This window comes from Arvicanthis niloticus, chromosome 23 (assembly GCF_011762505.2).
Source record: "Arvicanthis niloticus isolate mArvNil1 chromosome 23, mArvNil1.pat.X, whole genome shotgun sequence".
Taxonomy (NCBI): Eukaryota; Metazoa; Chordata; class Mammalia; order Rodentia; family Muridae; genus Arvicanthis; species Arvicanthis niloticus.
Genome location: NC_133430.1, coordinates 3298918 through 3321910, shown reverse-complemented (window position 1 = coordinate 3321910; position 22993 = coordinate 3298918). Strand labels below are relative to the sequence as shown.

Below are 22993 nucleotides of genomic sequence, written 5' to 3'. Positions count from 1 at the left end.
TTGGAAAGCTAGTTTTATAAGAGATACATTTATTTGTTGATTATCTTAACCACTTTAGCAAAGCTCATCCATGTCATCCGCCACTGCCTGAACGCCTGTATCCAGAGGACTCTGAGAGAGGGCGCAGAGGCCCACAAGGAGTGCGAGAAGGAGAATGCCAGTGTAAGTGTCTCTCACCTCACACTAAAGACAAGCAGAATCTGTTGGTATCGTTTCTGTAGGCTGTTAGGATGTTTTTATTTCCCACTTGTTTCAATAAAGATAGTTAAGTACAGCTTTTGAAAAGTCATAAATTATATATTTTTTTAAAGATTGTGATATATCTTTTGTACTTAACTTTTAGAGTCTGGTAGGATATTGTAAAAAAGAAGAGTGTTCTTACTGGTGGCACATTGTTCTATATTTTTTTTCCCTGGGTCTCTCTGTGTTCTGTTCATTTTGAGTGTAACACTGCTGAGCTAGATCCTGGACATGGAGCTGGTGTCTGTCAGAGTCACTAACATGTTGTTCTAGAAACATTTTGGGGATGAACTTTTGGGTGCAAGCTTTTGTAGAATTGTCTTAAATTAGCTGGTTTTTTAGTAAATCCCAAAATATCCAATAGTAGCCAGTTGAGACTTGACTACACATACGGCTTTCAAGCCGTGTCTTCAGCTTATGAATAGGCACTTCAAATTTAGATCTCTAAAGTAAAACTTACGGAAATTTTCTTGTCTTTTTTTTTTTTTTTTTTTTTTTTTTTTTTCAGTACCCAAATAGATTAGAAATCTGTCAGGTAGAAGAAAATCACAAAACAAAATTTCCTTTGTTAATGTTCTATGCCAGTGTGCTTTCTACATGACTATGTCCTGGGGCTTGGTGTTACTACCCTATGACCCACCTAGAGAGAGTAGGCAACTATATTCAGAAGCCTCTTCTATAGGTTATGCCAGTGTTATGGTTATCTCAGTGTGTCTTCCCTGTTGCATCTTGACAGACAACTAACTCCACCCCTGAGTAGATGTCCTTTTCTCTTTGTCCCTCCGTTTGGCTGGGCTGGACTGAAAAATTGTCAGTAAAAACTGCTGAAGAACTATAGGACGTAGGTGTGCAGTGGAGGGAGAATAGAATATAGAACATTGTGGCTTCATGTTCACACCTTGGCTGACCAGTACCTTTTCATGTGTTCAGAGCTGTCTGATTGGTAGGGTTTGAGTCCCTTCTGTTCTTCTATACTTTCTGCATTGTAGATGAGTGTGTGAAACTTTCCTGGGACACTTAGCTGGATTGAAATGTAGCTTTTGTGCTGTGATCAGTAGGTGATCTACTTACCAGCCTGCCACATGACATTGCTGGCATTGGCAGAAGTGGATAAACATATCTTGCTGTAGGCCACTGTAGCCTTATACTAGGATTGAACATGACTTTGCTAAAGAAAACATAAATTTGGTAATGTACTAGTTGAAAATGGTTTACATTTTATAAATATTGAAGACATTCTTTAATCTTGCTACTAATAGCTATATAATATGAAAGCTTACAGTATCTTTTAGGTTAAGTTCTATAATTTTAAAGAAGCCAATCATTTCTATTGTATCTTGTGTAAAGACATAATTTGTAGATAAATTCTTATTCTAGGTTGGCAGGTTCAGAATACATAATCTACAGTGTAACGTTAGAAAAATAGACATAACTTGTCATATAAGTACACTTAGAACACACACACAAAATGTTTTATTTTGTTTTTGAGATAGCCTCACTATGTAGCCCAGGCTGTCTTGGAAGTCCCAGGGTCACTTTGAACTTGTGACCATCTTATTGCCTGCCTCCTTAGTACTGGGATTATAAGCACACACTACTTTGCCCAAGTTTTTTTTTTTTTTTTTTTTTTTTTTTTTGATATTTTATTTATTTAAAAAAAAGATGTCATCCCCTTTCCCCCTTTCCCCTCCCTAGAACCCCCTATTGTATACTTCCTCTTTCTTTATGCTTTTATACCATTTTGATTACATGCACGTATTAAGGTCAGTTCTAGGTTGAGGATCTAGCAATACAATAGATGCAAATAGTCGAGGAACAAGCAAGACAATAAACACAAATAAATAAAAAGCAAGGCAATAAACCCAGTTACGTAAACACTCCCGTGATCACTGTTTCTAAGGGCTCATCTGGATGATCAAAGTATCTGAGCCTACTTTCCTATCCTAGCCCAAGGTCATTTTCATGTCTGAAGCCTACTTTTTTGTTCTAGCCTAAAATTTAGATTCTTGTCTGAAATTACTTCTTTGTTCTGGCCTAATATTTAGATTCCTGCCTGAGATTACTTCTTTGTTGTAGCCTACAACTCCTACATGAAATTACTTCTTTGTTCTAGTCTAATGTCAGATTCCTGCTTGAAGCCCACTTCCTTGTCCTTGGCCAATGTCATATTTCTGCCAAGCAGCCCCTTTCCTTGTCCTTGGCCCATGTCAACTTCTTGCCAAGCAGCCCCAAAGGCTCTCCACCTCTCCCCGTTTTTTATTTTCTTAACAAGACTGAGTCTGTCTTAGGTTGTTCTGACAAAAATGCCTTCCTTACCCGTCATGGAATATGCATTATCAAAGGCAATGCATTTCTGTTTTAGGTTGGTAAGGCTCTGTGCAGAATCTTATCTGTCATTGGCTTGCCAGCCTATTAATTTAATAACTCTGTCTGGGGGTCTATTTTCAGGTTTAAGCCATGTACTTTGGCTGCCAACATGTTAGTGTTGTTAAAGATAAGCTTTAACACAATGGGCAGGAATAAAAGTATTCCCAGTACAAGAAGTGCTAGCTTGATTAAGCTATATATGCTATTCCTGAGGTTTGTCCAAAATAGAAATACTGAACTCAGGCCATGGATAATCTTATCAGCATTATCTGCAGCATCAAAGGTCAACAGAGCACATTTAAATTCATAATCTCACTATGCAAAGTTAACACACCCAGAGAGGTGTTAGGATTATGCCAAATATCCTACAGGTGTCTTTAAACTTTTTTCTAATTATGATGACAATCACTATGAATTTCAAAAGTAACACTACTCCAATAATATTTGTCATGACACTTGGGATGGCTCCTAACTCTTGAACCCCAAACCTCCTTCAGATAATTTGAATGGGTTATAGAGCATCATTTGCTGTTCCAGATACTCATGTAAATCCTTTTGTATACTCAATACATTAGTAACATTTTTTTGCTAGATGGTTAACAAAAATAGTTATCTTAACTCCTTGTGTCAATGCTTTTGCAGAAGCAGTGGTGCTAGCAATTAATGGAATTAAAGCTGTTATACCAGTAATAATCAAGCCTGCTACCCTCTTGCTTCTGCTTAAAGCCTAACTCACTTCTTCCAGTACTTTTAATCTTTTTTCAGAGAATCAAGGTTTTCTAATACTCAGGGCGGTGAGATGAAAGTTGGTTGATAGACCCCTGTAACAGACATGCCAGGTGTCAACACACTAACATAATTGGAAATTGTACAGTCAATGCAACTTACAATAAATGCTGTAGAAGAGACAAAACCAATTTTAGCTTGACAATTAAAAGCACCTTAAAACGTACACTAACCCTTGTTTGAAATCCAGATCCTGTCCCAACATTATCTCTTGCTATCCTAACATCATAGCGAGCTACAGCTAGCTTCCAAACATGTTCCTGACAAAGTCCAGATCCAGTCTTCCAAAAGTAGACTGTTATTTCCCATATTAGATTGATTTCTAGATCAGTACATGATTGAGTCCTAATAGCTGGGCACCTTTAAGAAGGATACAAGAGACATAGTTTCTCTTTTCGATTCTCTATCCCACAAGGTCTAAAAACTTGAGGCAAGGCAGCTTGTCCCATCTGGGATATAGTCAAGCAAAGGTGGGTCAGAAACATATGTCTAATACAGCTCCCCAGTCACCCTTGTCAGGGCACTCAGCAAGCTCACAGGTCGGCATCATTCTTTGTCTCAGCAACAGTATGCCTCACCAATCTTTTTAAAGTTCCATTGGCCTCTTTCACAATACCTTGTCCTTGATGATTATACGAAATCCCTGTAATAAATTGTTGACAAAAGTCTCGACTGTTCAACTACAATTGCCAGACCCATTATCTGTTTTTTTTTTAAAAATTGGATATTTTATTTATTTATCTTTCAATGTTATCTCCTCCCTTCCCCCCCCCCATAAAAACCTCCCTTATCCCATCCTCCCTCCTCCTATTTCTATGAGGGTCTGTTCCCACCATTCTCCCATTCCCGCCTCCCTGCTCTTGAATTCCCCAACACTAGGGAATCCAAACTTTCAGGCACCAAGGCCGTCCACTTCCACTGATGCCTGACAAGGCCACCCTCCACTACCTATACAGGTAGAGCCATGAGTCCTTCCCTTTGTGTTCTCAGGCTGGAGGTTTTAGAATGGATACTCCAGCTTGTTTCTTTGGACCATTTGCTTGAAAAATTGTTTTCTAGCCTTTTACTCTAAGATAGTGTCTGTCTTTGTCACTGAGGTGGGTTTCATGTATGCAACAAAATGCTTTGTCCTGTTTACATATCCAGTTATGCCCATGGTTTTAAAGAAGGTTTTTTGTTTTTGTTTTTTTAAGATTTTCTCATGGTGCCAGGCATGGAGGCATACAAATTTAATCCCAGGACTTAGGTGGTAGAGGCAGATGGATCTCTGAGTTCAAGAATAGCATGGTCTGCAAAGCTAGTTCCAGGACAGCCTGGAAGACCCTATCTTAAATAGAGACCTTTTCATTGACATCATTTAATATCCAAAGATAGTCTTTGCTAAAATTAACATTGGAACTATTACTTAGGAGCCTGATATTATAGTCTAGCCTGCTAGAATAAAATAAAGGAACCATTACTTAAGAACCGAGTACATTATTCAAGTGTTATTCCTAAAGGGTAAGAGTGGGTTTCATAAATTTTAATGAGTCTGCTGTGCTAAAATATTGAGCTTCTGTGGTTTACTTTAAAATAAATAAACTCCTTATATTTCTTAGGCTGGTAATACATAAAGATCACTTGCTGCCATGCTCAGTATAAATGTTAAGCATGCTCTGTTAAGTAGGTTCCTAGTCACGGAGTTACAGCACAGAAGAGGGAAGGTTTAGCCGAAGGAAACTTTGGTCCATTTGTCACATTGTGCTTTTGGTAATATCCAAGCCACTAGCAGATTGCTTTATTAGTCTGATTGGCCATATTACATCTCAAAGCATTTAGTGCATGCTGACACAGCTACTAGGGAGAACATATGTTTGCTTCTTTGTATTCTTGTTGATCAGGATCAGTTTTGTACTCACAGTGGAATGGTGAAAACTGAGCTGAGTCCTCCTCATCTCAATGTCAGGAAGTTCCTTCGACCATCTCATGTCTGTATCTCCATGGGCCCGTCACTGATAGGCCAGTCATAAGCCAGGTCTAGTCACCAGCTCTGGAGACAGGGATTTTGGTATGCACCTCTGGTTTGCACTGAGCATTTTGGTATGGGATCATGGTGAATTGCCAACATAACAGGAAAATAAAAACAGGTCTGTCTTTCAATAAGCCAAATAAATCTATGATTTTAGTGATGGTTAGCTACCATTAATCACTTTCCAGCTGTGAGTTAAATCTTGCTGGTCTCAGAAAAAAACTGTCTAGCGATCAGTGCCTACTGGACAGGCCAAAGTTGTACAGCCATGCTTAGCAATGACCTTGTAGTGGATTGTAATCCCATTTGCACGGGGAGTGTGATAAGAGTACAAGTTTCTGATTTCAGGAAAGTTTTAGTTCATATAGACTTTCATTAAAAACTATAGAGTTCATTTAGAATTTATTTCTCGGATGGAATTTGGAAATAAATCCACATTTGTAGTCTAGATAGGTTGTAAATTAGTGACGAAAGTTTTATTGTAGCTTAGAAGTTGATATTGCATTATTTATATTGAATTCTGAGCTGTGCTTCTGATGATGTTACTTTTCACACTTGTTATTAGATTCTTGCACAGTAACATAAATTGTGTCTTAGATACTAGACCAGACATTGTCAGTGAATGACACTGCGTCCATGGCTGGCTTGCTAGAAATCATCGTGATCCTCTGGAAGAGCATCCATAGAAGTCTGGAAAATAACAAAGAGGCCAGAGCTTATACCATTAATAAGTTTGCATCTGTGCTTCCAGAGTACCTGAAGGTCTTCAACGTAAGTCTGGGCCATTCTTATAAGTAAGCTGTTTGGTGGTGACAGGTTTCATCTTTAGTAGAAGTTCTGTCTTGTATACACAACGGGAAGGTTGTAGTGGCCCTTACCTTGGACACACACACACACACACACACACACACACACACACACAAAGTTAAGTATATAAATTTATTAAACATATTTAACAGTATACTGTGATGATTTCATTTCCTTGTTTTCATGCTGTGTACTGCTCCTGCTTTCTCTCATCCCCTCTCATGCTGTCTGAGCCCCTTCTTCCCAACATGACCTCTTTATGTCTGTTAAAAAATTTTTATCTCCTGAGTTTAATTAAGCTTGCTTGCTTCCATATATATGGGTGCCACTTTATTTACCAGATATAGACAAGAAAGATGACTTTTTACCCAGCTGCTATTAAGTTCCAGTAGCTCCTCTGCTAGGACTGGAGTCTCTTTAGCTTATTCCATGCTGGATATTGATGGGGGTCAATCTTGTATAGACTTGTCCAGCTAACCACAGCCTCTGGGTGTATTGGTGCCACAGCTGTGTCATGTCTGGAGAACAGCAGTTTTTTGTTTTTTGTTTTTTTTTTTCCTCCCTCTTCTATGATGTTCTGAGTCTTGGTGGGGAAGGAGTTGATGGCGGTGTCCCATTTAGGACTGAGTATTCAACATTCAGTCTCAGTAGTTTTACCACTTAGGAGTCTCTGCGTTAATTGATGCCTACCTCAAAAATAGCTTTCTATGACCAAAGTTGAAACTGGCACTAATCTGTGGGTTTAAACTTAAAGATTTAGAAAGCAGTTTGACAACATGCACATTTAGCAAAGCAAAAGCAGTAGCTTTCCCCACTAGGACTTAGACTTTGACCGTGGCTTTTGGCCAGTTTTTAAAATGGTTGGTTATCTCCACAGCAGTTATGCCACTACCATACCAGTGGGTATGTCTTGCCTGACACATCTGTATTGTTGCTTCCAGGGTCTGCTGCAGGGAAAGACCATCAGTTGCCTCTCTAGCAGCTTGCATAGTAAGCCAGCCTGAAAGAGGAAGTTTTTAGTTCCAGCTTGATTTCTCTTTGCCTTGCAACCAAGGTGTGTAGTATCTTCCTCAGCTAGATCTTAACATGTATGTCCAGTAGGCACCCGAGAACACTGGCAATAGCTTGTTATTCAGTATGATGTGGGACCTCCCTTATCAACAACTCAGAGGTATCCAATGCCTGGCAACGAGGTTTCATGTAATAGCTTGTGTTTTCTAGGGGTAGCATTAGCTAGATTGATTGTATTCAATCATCATTGAAAAAGAAACATTATATTTTTTAATTAGTTTACAAAGTATGATTTTATAAGGATTTTAAATACATTCTTGGTTTTAGTTAACCCTCCCTCCTCTCCTTGCTCCTTCTCCCATCCACATTAAAGTAATATCCTCAATATTCTTCGTTTGCTTTTGTAAAAGGTGAACAGATACTTTTACTTGGTAGATAAAAAATTTTATTCTTTTCCTGGCATGCTTTGGAATATGTGTAATTTGTTGAGATGGTTAAATTGAGCTACTAAGTACATTGGGAGTTAGTTAATTGAATGCAAGTGAATAATACGTCTCACTTTAATTTTGTTCTTCTTTTTGTATTTATGTTTATTTTCAGGAAAATTATTTTTTTTCCTTTGGGATCCTCATTCTCTTAGCAAAAAAATTATGTTGTGTTTTGGTTTGTCTGTGTGTATGTGTGGTGTGCATATATGTATGTTTGCACGTGTGTGTGGGATGGATGCAGTTACTCTTTTTCTTACTCATTTAGGGATGGTCTGTGACTTCCATCTAGAACTCATCAGTACGGCTAGTTTAAATAGTCAGCTTGCTCTGGGGATCCCTTGAGCACTGGAATTACAGATAGGCTGCCATGCCCACCCAGAATTTATGTGGGTTTTGGGAATCCTAACTCCAGCCTTGAAACTTGAATGGCAAGGACTTTAGCTACTGAGCCATCTCCCCATCCCTTATGTGGTGTTCCTGATGGAGTCTGAGCAATTAAAATCTGCTCAGTTTACTTTACTGTTGCAATAATAACACTAATTAAGCTCCAGTTTATTGCACTTAATATACTTTAGGTTTACTGTGCCCATTTTCTTGTGGTTTGGTTCATTCAGTCTCAAATAGCTCTCAGCATTTTAGGAAGAGGAGACTGACTGTGCTTAGGCTCTTAGGTGTAGGATCCAGTTAGACTGAAATTTATTTTGCAACTATAAAGCATGTGCATTCCCTCAAATGACACTGTCTAATTCATCTGCATATTATTATCTGAATAGCATAGTCCTCTCGAGTGTTGTTCAGGATAAGTAATTAGTCAACGTTTTCCTGTCATCAGAAATGTTTTGAAAGTATATATACCTCCATGACTGTACTTGCTGCAGTAAGTATTTGTTCAACAGTAAAGGGGGTATAGAAATGTCAGGATACTTGGTTCACGTAATCTCATCTTCAACCTGAGGGGCACCTTTAGATTTGATCTTCTCTAGACAGTGACTGGTCAAATCTTGCATTAGCTTGATGTTTCTTTTTGTGTTCCCAGGATGAGCACTGCAAGATCCCTTTGTTCATGCTAATGTCCTTCTTGCCAGCCACTGCTGTCCCTGTGTTCAGGTATGCTGCCACAGCACAAGAATCTGTCCTCACTGGGGTTTGCTGTCACCTACTGTGTGACTCCCCTCTGCCTTCCCCGCTGCTTTATGGAAAGATTGTTAGGATGTGATTTCACTGTGCTCTGAAGTTGTTAAGAGAGACCATGAGGGCCTCGGCTATGACTTCCCCTGATGTCTGGGCATATTTTCATGTTCAGAGTGTTTATCTCTAGAGCCCAGGTCCCTGCTGACTCTGCTATGAATACGCATGGGAGGAAGAATGGATGTCAAAGTACTTAGTACATGGTGAAGTGTTTTTAAGAGGAAGAATAAGTAAGCTGTTGAGGGCTGAAGAATTGGCTCAGTACTTGAGAGTACTGACTGCTCTTTCAGAGGACCTGGTTCAGTTCCCATCACATACATGGTATCTCATGTCTAACCATCTTCTAATCCAGTACCAGGGAATTTGATGCTCTCTTCTGGTCTCCTCGAGCACCAGGCATGCATGTGGTGTACAGATACACATGTGGACAAACAACCATATACATAAGATAAAATTAAAAATTAAAATAAAAAACACTGTTGAAATCCATTTCTGTGGGTCTTTTTATGTAGTTGGTATTCAACCCTTTGTGTGACTGGCAAGCAGACCCTAGACATGGCCTGTTGCTGTCATGCCTTTGATCTGTTTGCTTCTATTCACATACTTTAAAAAACTTTTATGTATGTGTCTTGTATCTACAAAGTGTCTAGAGGCTGGAGAACAACTTTTGAGAGTCGGTTCTCTTTATGGATTCTGGGAGTCAAACTTAACTCATCAGGCTTGGGGACAACACACTCTTACCTGCTGAGCTAGTCATGAATGTTTGTGGCTAATGTCTTATTTTTGTCTTATTGGTCTTTTGCTAAGATATTTGGGTTTTTAATTTTGTGGGTTTGTGTATGTCTGTGTGTGTATGCGTGTGCTTTTTAAAGAGAAAGGGTATGGAGTTAGGTGGGTAGGGAAATGGGAAGAATCTAGGAGGAGTTGGGAGAAGGAAAAATTGAGATCAGAATATATGAAAAAAAGGAAAAAAGTAATGCCTTAAATTAGGACCTCAGGAAGACAGCTGCCTCTAGAAACAGGCGGCTGAGGTATGGGCCATGTCCTTTTGCAGCCGCACACTGTTAAAGGTTTCATGGTGGAACAAGCACCACTGTACCTACGAAGCCTGTGTTCCCTTGATATACTCAAATTATGTCTTGGTTTTCCTCACCTGTGGGAAAGTGGGAGCTTTCTGTGGGGATTTTAACCATGTTTTCTGTACTTGACATTTTCAGCTGTGGTGTGATTTCTGCTCTGAGAAATCAGGAGGAGAGTGTTACAGGCAGGAGCTACTGTACCTTGCTCGATTGTCTCTGTTCCTGGGGGAAAGTGGGGCATGTCCTGGAGCTCATTGTGGACTGGCTGCCTACAATGCCACCTCCAACCAAGGTTTGTATCCAGCTGTGCCCCTGAATGTGGAGAACAAGGGCATCTGGAAACTGTACAGTGTTCTGGGAACGCAAGCTCTAATTGCCTCTTTGTTTCACTGCTTTCCTTCAGAGTAATTTGTCCTGTAAGCGTGAAGTGCAAATCAATGACACATGCTCAGTGAAACCCGAGTTAGCATTGTTGTACATGGAGTATTTGCTGACCCATCCAAAGAATCGAGAGTGTCTGCTCTCTGCACCCCAGAAGAAACTGAACCAGCTTTTAAAAGCACTTGAGGGATCCAAGGTAACTACTTATCCTGGAAGTTACAGCTGCTTGATGCAGCAGTAGCAGTGATGTGGTAAGGTAGAGGTTTCCTGTGTTGGTGCTGTGCTGCGTGCAAGCCGGGAAAGAACTGAGAACGGGCGTCTAGACTCTAAAGTGCACAGATGAGGCCGGGAGCAGAGCCATCCCAAAACCTGTCTCCTTACAAGCAGTGTTTAGAGCCCACATTTCTCCAAGGTTTCTAGTGTGTCAGGGCTCCAGTTCGTCTCCTCTCGTCTCAGAACAGGCTGTTCAGGACAGTGGTCAGTGAGGAGGTACTAGCTCTCCTAAGTCTTAAGCTGTGTTTTCTAGGAATTTGGGAAAGTATGTGACATGAATTCATTGTTCCCCCAGTGCCCTTTCGAATCTTTTTTTTTTTTTTCCTGTGCTGCAACCCTGACTACCTCCTGTTTGATTCTCCACTGAACCCAGGATAGTGTTCAGCAGAGCCTGCCCCGAGGAAATAGACTGTGGTACTTGTAGGCAGTGGTCCTGTGGCCCCGTGCACCTGCCAACCGTGTTGTATGCGTCTAACGCTCAGCAGCTAGTGCGAGGTGCAAGGATGGTGTAGCCCGAGCTGCACTGCTATAACCCTCTTGTGTGCCTGTGGATCAGGCACTTGCCACCTTGTTTTGATGTAGTCACATGTCACTCAGAGTGTGGGTCCTGGCTTGTAATTTTACAGGCAGATCTAGAATCATTTCTTCAGTCTCCAAGTGGGAATCTCCTCAGCTTCAACAAAACCACTGCCCTGCACGCCTTTGGTCTGTACTGTAGGATGAGCGTCCATCTTCAGTACAAGGTACGCTGTCTGGTTCTTGTGGTCTACACATTCTGTATCAAAGCTGCCATTGTTACTCATTAGCTTCCTTGTGTGTTGGACAGTTGTGCTCAGAAGAGAAAATTCACCTGTCCATCTTGAATGACACTGGGTCTTGGTTAGAAAACAAAGTTTTGCCTCTTCTTGAAGACCAAGAAGAGGAGTATCTGAAGCTTCGGAGGGATGTTTATCAACAGATAATCCAGGTCAGCAGCTGAGACACAGAACTCATTCTCTTGACCTTTTGCTCTATTTTCTTGATGGCTTATTTTGTTATAAAGCAGTTTTAGACCCTTGTATTTCTTTTTAATACCTAAAATGGCATTTCTTTTTACAAAATACAATCTACATAATTTCAATTCAGTTTAACATGTTGTACATGTATTTAACATGGTTAGGTTGATGGAATTGCATACATTGTCTATAGCGTTCTTATAGAAACAATGAAAATATACGTATTATGGAAATTCCTTTAGCAATATAGTTGTAGACATCCGCTTAAACATTTGTATGTTACATCATGGAGAGGACTTCTGGGCTTGACTGCCTTCCTTGTCAAATGGTTTTTGTTGTTGATGGGCCCTTGCATGTCTTACAGACTTACCTGGCTGTGTGCAAAGATGCTGTCATGGTGGGACTTGGAGATTCTAAATTTCAGATGCAACTTTTACAGCGGAGTTTGGGAATAATGAAAGCAGGTACCATAGCATTATTTATCCATTAAGGGAATGTTTGAAAGCAATACGTATTTATAGCTGGTTCCTCATTTCCTCCCTCTGTAGATAAGAATCTGGCTTCCAAGCAACTGATGTGTTCCAGGTAACACACACTGACTTTTGCCAGAACAGTTGTTTATTAGCTAATGCAGCTATCACTTTCAGAGATGCATCTGATGTCAGGCACACTGTCCAGTGTCTGTCTGCCTTGTTGGTGGGCAGACTTCTCCACCTGGCATCGAAGTAGAGGCCCTCCCAGAAGGGTGTGAGTGATGTGGTCAAGAGGGTGGCACACCTAGAACCAGAACTGGTGATGCCTCTGGCACAGTGACAAGAAGAGCCCTTCTGAACTATGACCCTGCATCTTCCCAAGGCCCCAGCCATCCTCTGTGGTGCTGTTAGTAGCGGCTGTGACTACACGACCTAGTTACTGAGGTTACACAAATGTCTTCCCAAATTTGAAATTTTCATTTTCATTTTTTAAAGTCCAGTAGTTTAATGAGAGAGGCCATTCTTCATTGAATTCTGTTTAACACATTTAGTTGGGTAAAGTTAGCCATTGCAGTCAAGTGATGTGAGTGATATAGCTTGGAATTGAAATAATCAAAATTCATCCATCACTTCATTCGTCATTTAGGAATTGTTTTGCCTAAGGGCTGAATGTATTTTTAATTATGTATAAAATTTAGTATCGTAGAACTAACCAGACTTTGCTGCCCAGTTAGCCCATTTTATCATACTGTGGTGCCCAGTCCCTTTACATCAGGTTCAGAGCTGGACCTGAGTCCAGCAATTTAGAGAGGTAAAACCTGGAGTCTACCATGTTTTAAACTTTTTGCTCTGCTTGAAAGAGGCAAAATGAAGAAGCCATTTTCAGATATTAGTTATATGTCTTAGTTACTTTTCTGTTGCTCTGATTGGGGAAGTGAGTCCCTGACTGTCATGGCAGCAGGTAGGCAGGCATGGAGCTGGGGTAATAGCTGAGAGCTTACATCTCGAGACACAGCCATTAGTCAGAAAAAGAGCGCTCACTGGGAACGGCATGGGTTTTGAAACCTCAAAGCCTATCTCAAGTGACACACCTCCTCCAACACAATAGCCCACATTAGGATGTCCAGGTCTTGGTCAGCAGTATCCTGGCTTAAAGAATTCATCGCTGTCCCGTCGGTGGACATTCCACAGTCAAATGCAGATGAGAAATGACTTCTTCCACCCTCCTCTGAATGAGAGCAGTAGATCCTTGAACGTTTCTCTTGTGGTTTAGTGATTTTATGCAGCTGCTTATTGGTTCTGGCAGAGTCTTAGACCTAGAACAGATTCATAGAGAGCCTCTGGGATGAAAGGCTGTCTTTTTTTACTAGGAAAATTAGAGGTATGGTTGGTTATGGTCTCTGGCAGCTTGCTGGATTTTATCCTTCATATTCAGACCCATTCTCTGGGTGTCCTTGTGGTCACCTGGACAATAGGCTTTCTATGAGTGACATCACTTCTTTGCTTTATTGCATGCTTGTTTTATTTTAGTGTATCTTGTACCTTGAGTTCTGCCAGGAGGCTTGCTGTCCAGTACCCAAAAGTTAAAGGTGAATCAGCACCTGAGCCATGTATTAGGGTGGGATAGGGTGATTAATATAGGGTGCCCTTGAAGCTTACTGGGGCTAAACCACTGTCTCTGTTTTTGTAGCTTTTACCAGAAAGATTGATTAGAAAGATAATGGAGTAATAGTGTTATTAGGCTTATATATAGAATGAATTTTATCAGATTATGTACCCAGTGGGAGGAAAAAAAATTGGAAAAAAAAAAAAACAAAGAACAAAAACCAAAGAAAACCAGTTACTACCGAGTATCAGAAATCTCGGAGATTATCAAATGATATTGAGAGATGTGAGGTTGGAGTTGTCCTTTCTGGGTTTTTACTTAGGTGTTAATGTAAGAGAAAGTGTATGTTTTATACATCATGTGTCACAGGAATCATACTGCTAGTTGTTCACATGCAGTGACCAAAGTTCTTAGTTTACTGACAGAGTCAGCCTTGCTGTTGCTGATGGGAAGAAGTTCTTATGTGTTGGGTTCTAGTTTGGATCAGTCTGATGAGATGCTTGGTGCCGACCCAATAGTAATAGCTTCTTCCATTACTGCCTTATACATGTATTGAACAATTTTAACTAAATCATGTGCTTAGGTGATTAATGTTTCTTTTCTTTTTAGTGAAGGGATTTTTTTATGTTTCATTACTTCTTGGCATTCTGAAGGAGATAGCTGGAAACACCATAATTCACGGAACAGATTCAGATGAAAAAGTTACAGTGCTGTTTGACTTAGTCCAGGAAGTGTTTCAGAAGATGTTGGAATGTGTTGCCTGTATCTTCAAGAAGCAGCCTCAAGAAAGTCTGCTGGTATTGTGCTTGAATGGGCTGGGTTATTTGACTGGGTGGTGGTAGGAAGGGTGTCTGGGTTAGATGTGTGGAGACTGTGGCTGTCCGCAGTGACTGTCACTGTGCTGTCTGCTAAAGGTATTGAGTTAAAGCTCGGCATGCCTGCATTCTTTGGTGGCGTGCAGATAGATCCACATTCTATAGCTCAGTGATTGAGGTCCCAGATAGACTGTATTTGTGAAGATGCTCATTTGAACAGAGACAGTGACTACCTGGGAGAATGCTGACTCCCATTTGTTAATGTTGCCGTGTAGAAGCACCCTGAAGGGACCATCCATGGTTTCCTGTTGATGGTGGAAAGCTCATAGACTGAGATGACTGAAGAACCAAGTCCTGAAAATCAAAGGAACTAGACCTGTTCCTAAAAACAGTGAAAGCCAGTTCCTGAGTAAATTATATTATTAGCAGAGAGAGCCATTTTTTTCTATCAGTAAACTGTTACTGTTTTAATTTAGAAAAAATGTTTAAATGAGAGGTTGTTTATGAAATACTAAAGAGTCTCGCCTTAGCTGATGGAAATATGTGAACATCGTTGATAACCACATTGTTTATGTGGTTTATGCCTGATCTTAATGTCTCTGCCGAGTTTCCTACCATCCATTGAGTAGAGCATTCAGAATACACTGCCTGAGCTGATGGTTTTAATGTTATTGCCTTTCTTTCTGTCATCCCTCCCTCTTTACTATCAATATTATTTTATATTAATGGTTTGTTTTATTTTTTGTTGTTTTTGAGAGAGGCTCTTTCTTTGTGGAGCTCTGGCTGTCCTTGAACTTACTGTGTGAAGCAGGCTGGCTTTGTAATCACAGAAATCAACCTGCCTCTGACTCCCCAGGCATATGCCACCATGCCTAGCAGGCATTTTATTATTTTTATTATTATTATTATTTTTGGAGGCAGTGTCATATTCTCTAGCTTAGGTTGGCCTGGAACTCGTAATGTAACCCAGGCTGGCCTTAAACTAACCTCAGTCCTCCCAGCTCAGCCTCCTGTTTTGCTTTTATACAGATGTGAGCCACCACAGCCGGTACTTGTTTTCTTTCCTTCTTTCTTTCTGATTTTTAGCTCTACTGACAATGACTGTTGTGATTTCTTGTAGCTTTTTCATTCTGTTCACTCCCCTCTTCATGAGTTCATCACCACTATCCAGTCATGGCATAAGGACACCGCAGTGCACCATGCTGTGCTCTCTACTCTGATTGCTGCACCTGTGGTTGAGATAAGTCACCAGCTGCAGAAGGTGAGGTATATCCATTCTGGAGCTGCTGTTTCTCAACTGTTCTGCTCACAGGACTTGGTTAGGTGTTTCCAGTTTTGGTGAGGACTGTTTTGCCAGTTCCTGTACCTTGCCATTCAGTTAGTTGGTTGTCTAGAGCCATATGGCAACTATGGAGCATATGCTAAGGGTATTGTCACTCCCGACTGAGATGGATCTAGGCACCATGATGTGGACATGTCTGTTGGTTCCCAGACATTTGTGTGAGTTGATAGTTTCTCAAGGTTCCTCTTTAAGATGAGATTAGGAATAGTTGGTCAGATAGTTCAGGACTGCTCTGCACTGTATTGATGTACGTGGTTTACATCTCTGCATGTCTTTTTCTCCTTTCATTCCAACCGTAGGAAACTTGAATATTATGTATGAGTGTTTTACCTACATGTGTACCACATGCATGTCTGTTGGTCACAGAGACCATAAAAGGTTATCAGATACCCTACAACTGGATTTACAGGTTGTTGTCAGTGCTTTTGGGGTTCTGGGAACTGAGCCTGGGTTCTTCTGTAAAAACAATAAGCTCTCTTAGCAGCCAAGCCATCCCTTTAGCTCCAGAAACTTGAAGTTTTGAAATCCGATTTTCTAGCATAGCTCAAGGTAAATGGAAGACTCTGATTTACACAGATTTAACTTGTTTGGTTAAAGATTGATCTGATCAGGGGACCATTTGAGCTAACACAGAAAGTGATACAGTGCCATAGAGAGCATGGGGAATGGTCTTTTTCTTGTTAGGTAGGCCACGAGATGTCCCACATACACATAGGTAGTGACTTGGAGGAGAGTGGGCTTACTCACTGAATGCATGTACTTGCAGATGGCCAGGTACTGCGTGACCATGGGTATTCTGGGAAATGAAGATGCAAATTCTCATTGTGCCGCCCTGAGTATGCTCACACAGATGCTAGCACAATTGCCATAATGCTCTAGGACATTGTCAGATACACTGTTGCTTGCTGCCTAAATGTTAGCATACAGCATGACCAAGTATAAATTATTTTGTTTTTATGTCTGTGAGTATTTGCCTGCATGTATGTATGAATGCCAGGTGCCTATGGAGATCAAAAGAGGGCATCAGATTCCTAGGAATTTTAGAATTTACCTTTGACCTGTCTTTATAGTTAAAGTGTTGTATTGTATAAGTAATTTATAAAACCCCACTCTGACAAGTGTCTTCATTTGGAATCCTTATAGTTTATCTGATATTAATAAAGCTACTGATGGGTTTGTTCTTAAATTAATTACATCAGCATTTAAGACGGACTCACATCTTAGGTCAACTTGGCTTAGAACTCATGGTAAATCCCTGCCTCAGCCTCTACAGTGCTGGGTCACAAGCATTAGCCACCATGCCTAGCTCTTTCTTCTGCTACAGTTTATCTTTTTCTACTGAATCCCTCTCACTTGGTTTCTCTAGAGCAGTGTTTCTCAACCTATGAGCCACAGCCCCTTTGGGAGCATTGAGTGACCCTTTCACTGGGGTCACCTAAGACCATTGGAAAACAGATATGTACATTATGATTCAGAACAGTGGCAAAATTACAGTTATTAAGTAGCAAAGAATTTCTTTTCTTTCTTTTTTTTTTTTTTTTTGTTAGGGGGTCATCACAACAGGAGGAACTGTAGGCAGCATTAGGAAGGCTGAGGACCACTGGTCTAGGGATTTTCATGTGTGTCTGTTCATCACACTGCCTTCATGAGTTCACCTGATACTTCATAGGACTCTCCTAGTGATAGTCTCCTTACTAGAACTTCCTTTCCATCTTTGCTGTGCTCAGATGTTTTATTTTGACATAGACTAAAAAGTGTTATTGTATTATTTTTAATTATTTCTATTTTAATCAGTAGTACTTTCAGTGTATCATAAATGAATGCTCAACACTTAGGTTGGTGGCTGCTAAAACTTATAATTTAATGTAATGTGCCCAAGACAGCAAGGCTTAGGTGAAAGACATGGAGAGAGCACTAAGTTGAGATGGACATGTTCACACTGCAGCAGTCATAGGAGAAAACAGACGTAAGCCTCCTCTGGGGATGGCAAGTACAAATTACTTCAGGAACTGTGTCCATGAGGAAGGCAGTCAGCGACAGTGAGTGGCCTGTCAGCCTTCACATGGTTGGTGGTAGAGTGTTGTCCAGGGTGTGTCCTATGAGGATCTGTCACATTAGTTACAGGTATGTTCTGTCAGGCAAGCGGGCAGAGGCCAAGCTTGCTGCTTCATATCGTGTAACTCACAGACAGGACAGTGTATCCCTACCTACCCGTCGTGTACCACAGGGAGACTTTAGACCACACCAGCGTTCTGAGACAGAGAGATTCTAATCTGGGTTGAGAAGGAGAACTGGTTAAAGTGGCTTAGCATAAAGTATATTGTTTATGGAGGATGATACCAAGTTAGATAAAGGTCACTTGATAAAGGGCTTGCTAAGTGATGTATCCTTTATTTCTGCTTCACTGAGTGAAATGTCCTTGGGTAAAATGATGCCATATTCATAACTAACTGTAGTGAATAAAGCTTGTTCTTTTGAGTCTCTGGAATGCTTTTGTCAGGTGGAAGGAAACCTAGACCTGTGTGAACCGAGTTGTCAGTCCAGGTCATTTGTAATATACCGATCTGAAACATTTCTAGGTCTCTGATATAGAAGAGCTGACCTCACCACAGTGTCTCGCTGGCCTTCCTCCATTTTCAAGGTGTTTAGTGGGAGTAATAATGAAGTCTGCGGATGTGGTCAGGTAATTCTCTTCTCTCCCTTTCTATACTTGTTCCCAGTGCCTTGTGCTCCATTACCTTTTACTCTTAGTTTTCAAAGGTATTTTTACCCCCTTGAGAAAATATTCCATAGAATTTTTCATTTTATGAGTGGTGGAAAATGTTAACATTAAACTTTCATAAAGATGACCTTGACTTTCTATAAACTGTTACATTCATTTAAATAATTCTAGCTATGTTTATCACAACTAAATTCTGGTAGAAGGGGAAAATGTGTGTACAAAAATGTTTCTTGCTGGGTGGTGGTGGCACAGGTCTTTAATCCCTGCACTCGCAGCAAAGACAGGTAGATCTCTGTGAATTCGAGGCCAGCCTGGTCTCCAGAGCAGGTTCCAGGACAGCCAAGCTACACAGAGAAAACCTATCTCAAAAAACAAACAATCAAACAAAAAACAAAACAAAAAACTTCTTACTTTGTGTTCTAGTTTGCTTCCTTGCTGCTTTGATAAAACACTAAGCAAAGTCAATTTGAGGAGGAAAGTATTTATTTAGCTTTCAGGTTATATAGTCTGTCATGGAGAAAAGGCAAAACAGCAACTGAAAACAGAGGCATTTAGGTGCACTGTTTACTGGCTTGTTCTCTGGCTTGTTCAACTTGCTTGCCCATGTACCTCAGGATCATCTGTCCAAGGGTGGCACCTCCCACAGTGGGCTTGGCCCTCCAACATCAATCTTAATCAACAATATATACCCTAGACATGCCCACAGGTCAGTCTGGTGGAGGTATTTTCTCAATTGAGGTTTTGTCTTTCCAGCTGATTCAAGTTTGTGCTAAGTTGACAAAAGCTAAGTAGCAAAATTCAGCCATTGTACTTTTGACTTATGTTGTTGTAATTATTTAAAAAACGCCCGCTGGTCAAGCTATCTCAGCTGCCTAGCTCAGCTGCCATGTGTGGCCAGAGGCCACGTGTGCACCGCAGCTAGAAACGGCCAGCCAGAAACACCAGCCCTGCCACCCACGAGACACCAGTGTGGGAGATGGCTCTGCCATCTACGTGGGCCCAGTAAGAAAATGAGACTCTAATGCTTAAAGATTAACCAAAGGCTTTATATGTTTGGTAATGCCCAATAACAATATGCCCACAAAGAGAGTTGTTTCCCAATTAGCTAGAAATCATGCTTTCCTCTGAAGCTTCATAAACAGGCCTCCGTTTGTATCTTTTCCAGCATCCTTGTCATCCCACAACAGCTCAGTATGCTCTGAATGCTCAGTGGCCTCTCTAGCCAGTCTAATGGAGGCAGCCGTAGACTTGCCCAGAAGCCAGTCTAATGGAGGCAGTTCTCAATTGAAGTTCCCTCTTCATGGGTGACTTGAGTTTGCTTCAACATAACATGAATGTAACCAGCACACTGTATTTTCAGAAGACTGCAGATGAAACATCAGTGCAGTGTTTGTTCAACATTCGGCTCTAACTTGGCTCCACAGCCTGTTTATCCCTTATCTGGGATTCTAGGGGACTGACGATACAGAGGGATTTGTTTTTCAGACTTTGAACGCATGTGACACTATATAGTGTAGCTGCATTCTGTGAAATTGTGTCATTTTGAGAGCTGTGGCTTGCCTTTCAGGAGCATACTAAATATCTCTTATATACATTTGAATTATAGAAAGTAGCCAGTGTTTTTCAAAGGCCATAGTTTTCCTGTTCTTTTTTTTATGCACACCATGTGGTTTTAACGTTTCATCTGCAGGAACTGACATATAATATACATAGGGGATGACCTCAGGCAGTTTCCCATGCTATCTGAAGAGTGGTGGTTATGATTGTGGGTGAACCTCGTCCATGTTTAATTTTCTATAAAGTATTAGGATATGGAATAATTTCAGATGTTTGCTGATTTTATAGGTCATTTTTGGATGAACTGAAAGCATGTGTAACTTCTGGTGACATTGAAGGCATTGTGTGCCTCACCGCTGTTCTGCATATTATTTTGGTTATTAACAAAGGTTGGTTACGTTATTTCTCCTTCATCTGGTGCATTACTGATAATGTCCTTGTCTGCTCTTCATGTTAGAGATGTTTGGGAGTTTGGCCTCTGTTTCACCTCCCCTCTGCCAGGATAGGCTTCTCACAGCCTTTTTGGCCTTGTTCCCCAGTGCTGTCTGAGCACAGTGTGGTCCACTGGGCCTCTCTCTGCATGAGCTTACCTGTTCTCCTCCTGTCTACCTCACTCTTATGAACTGTTGGGTGTACATAACTATCACTCTGTACTTCAGGATTGGATCCCTCCCTTCTTCCTTTCTCCCCTCTTTACCTTTTTCCTTTCCTCCTTTCCTTCGTTAACCTTTCCTCTCCCCCTTGCCTTCCGTAGGCTAGATGTGTGCTCTGTCACTGAGCTCTGGTACCAGCTCCCCTTTTAATTTTGAGATTGGGTCTGACTAACTTATCTAGGCTGGCCTTGAACTCACTTTAACCCAGGCAGGCCTTGAACTTCGTGTTTTTCTGCCTTAGCCTTGCTAGTAGCTGGGATTACAGGTTTGGCCTACGAGGCCCAGTTCCAAATTGAATTGCTATTGGTTTTGCTCAGTATTACCAAATTGAATTGCTATTGATTATTGCCCAGAGGTCTGCAGGCCCAGCTACTTAGGAAACTGACACAGGAAATTTGGGGCAACATTATTGAAATCCAGTCTAAAAATAATTCTAAAATGTGTTTTTTAAAACAATGGACATGTTGGCTTTATGCCTCTTGAATACTTAACCATTAGAAGTAGTACTGGAAAAATAATTGGTAATACTTGTAACATGTCAGCCTCAGTGTGAGGTACAGTGACATCCTGATTGGCTGACTGTACTCAATACCTGTAACATGTCAGCCTCAGTGTGAGGTACAGTGATATCCTGATTGGCTGACTGTACTCAATACCTGTAACATGTCAGCCCCAGTGTGAGGTACAGTGACATCCTGATTGGCTGACTGTACTCAGGGTTTCATATGTTTGGTAAAGTTTTACTAATGTTAATTAAAATGTCTTTCAACTCTTAATACTTTACAGGCGAAGGTATCTCCTATGCCATGAGCTGGGATGCTTGCCACATCTGGAAAGATTTACAGTGGCTGAATACCTTTCACCCATATGTCTGAGACAAGAATTGTTTCAGATTTGGAAGTTTGTAGTAGCTTTTTTTTTTTTTTTCAATGCAAAATATACTGGTTGAAAATCCTTAAATTGGAATTTTAAAATCTGAAATACTTCAAAATCTGAAATCTAAGTAGAACAAAAAAAGTCTCGAATTTTCAGATGTGGCAGATGGCATATTTTGGAGTTAGGGTGTTCAGTCTATTATGTTTCTTAATAGTTTGTTAGATGCAGTTTGGGCACCAAAGAGGCTTGTCTGAGGGGCTTCCCCTGACTGAGATGCGCAGAGCACCTGTGTTCTGAGGGGCAAAGGACATGCCGTGAGGAGGTGTAAACATGGATGCCGGGTGCTGAGCACCCGTCAGTTATATAAACAGTGAGTGAATGTGATGTGCGCTGGTTTTCATTCCTCTCCGGTAACTGCATCATCACTCACAGCAGACGTACTCTCATGGCCTCTCTGTGGAAGTCAGCCAGGGTTAACTTGTAAAACAAACAGAACCCACAGAACTGATCCCATGTGCATAGCCAAGTATATGTATGCTACTGATGCTGAGACCTCTGTCTTTTTCAATGCCATCTCCTTACAGGTAAACATGTAAGTGCAAAGGTGAAGGAGGTTGCAGCAAGTGTGAACAGAAAGCTGAAGACCTTTATGGAGATCACGCTGGAAGAGGATAGCCTTGAAAGGTAACTGTGAGACTTTCTCCGCTGAAAACTAGCTGCGTTTGGGATTGCTCTTTTATTCAGTTCATTGGAGCCGGGTGATGAGAAGCTGGGTATGGGATGCAGATTATAGTAGTTTGCGTGAGTTTGGCCCCCATAGTTCATGTGTTTGAATGCTTGCAGCTCACTTGATAGAACTGTTTGGAAAGAGTTAAGAGGCGTGGCCTTGTTGGCGGAGGTGTGCCACTGTCTGTGAATTTTCCTCCTTGTCTTCAGTGTCTTTGGTGCCTCAAAATAGTAATTATAAAAGTCTTTCACTTTCTTAGATTTATTTCAAAGTTTTTTTTGTTATGTTTTTGAGGCTATTGTGAATAGATTTGTTTTCAGTTTTTTTTCTTGGTATGCTTGTAGTTGATATACAGGAAGGCTAATGATCTTTGTGTATCAATCTGTATCCCACTGCTATGCAGAATATATTTATTAGCTGTAGGAGTTTTGTGGTATACTTTTTAGGATCTTTTATATAGAGAACCATATCATCTACAAAAATGGATATTTTGACTTCTTTTTTTCCCTATTTGTATCCCCTCTATCTTATTTGTCTTATTGCTCTAGCTAAGACTTCAAGTGCTGTACAGAACAAGAACTAAGAGTGAACATCTGCCT

At 40.8% G+C, this 22993-nt stretch overlaps 1 protein-coding gene across 3 annotated transcripts in view; it reads left to right on the top strand.

Moving 5' to 3' along the window:
* The window catches only part of Ncapg2 (non-SMC condensin II complex subunit G2), a 57868-nt gene that overhangs the window by 25238 nt on the left and 9637 nt on the right, over positions 1-22993 (top strand). For all 3 annotated transcript variants that reach the window (XM_076920939.1, XM_076920938.1, XM_076920937.1), the window contains exons 15-27: positions 59-162; positions 5999-6172; positions 8744-8814; positions 10113-10266; positions 10378-10551; positions 11255-11371; positions 11455-11595; positions 11988-12087; positions 14312-14499; positions 15638-15778; positions 18439-18542; positions 20427-20527; positions 22252-22351. In XM_076920939.1, coding sequence (XP_076777054.1) covers positions 59-162; positions 5999-6172; positions 8744-8814; positions 10113-10266; positions 10378-10551; positions 11255-11371; positions 11455-11595; positions 11988-12087; positions 14312-14499; positions 15638-15778; positions 18439-18542; positions 20427-20527; positions 22252-22351 — 1669 coding nt within the window. The remainder of the gene's footprint in view (positions 1-58; positions 163-5998; positions 6173-8743; positions 8815-10112; positions 10267-10377; positions 10552-11254; positions 11372-11454; positions 11596-11987; positions 12088-14311; positions 14500-15637; positions 15779-18438; positions 18543-20426; positions 20528-22251; positions 22352-22993) is intronic.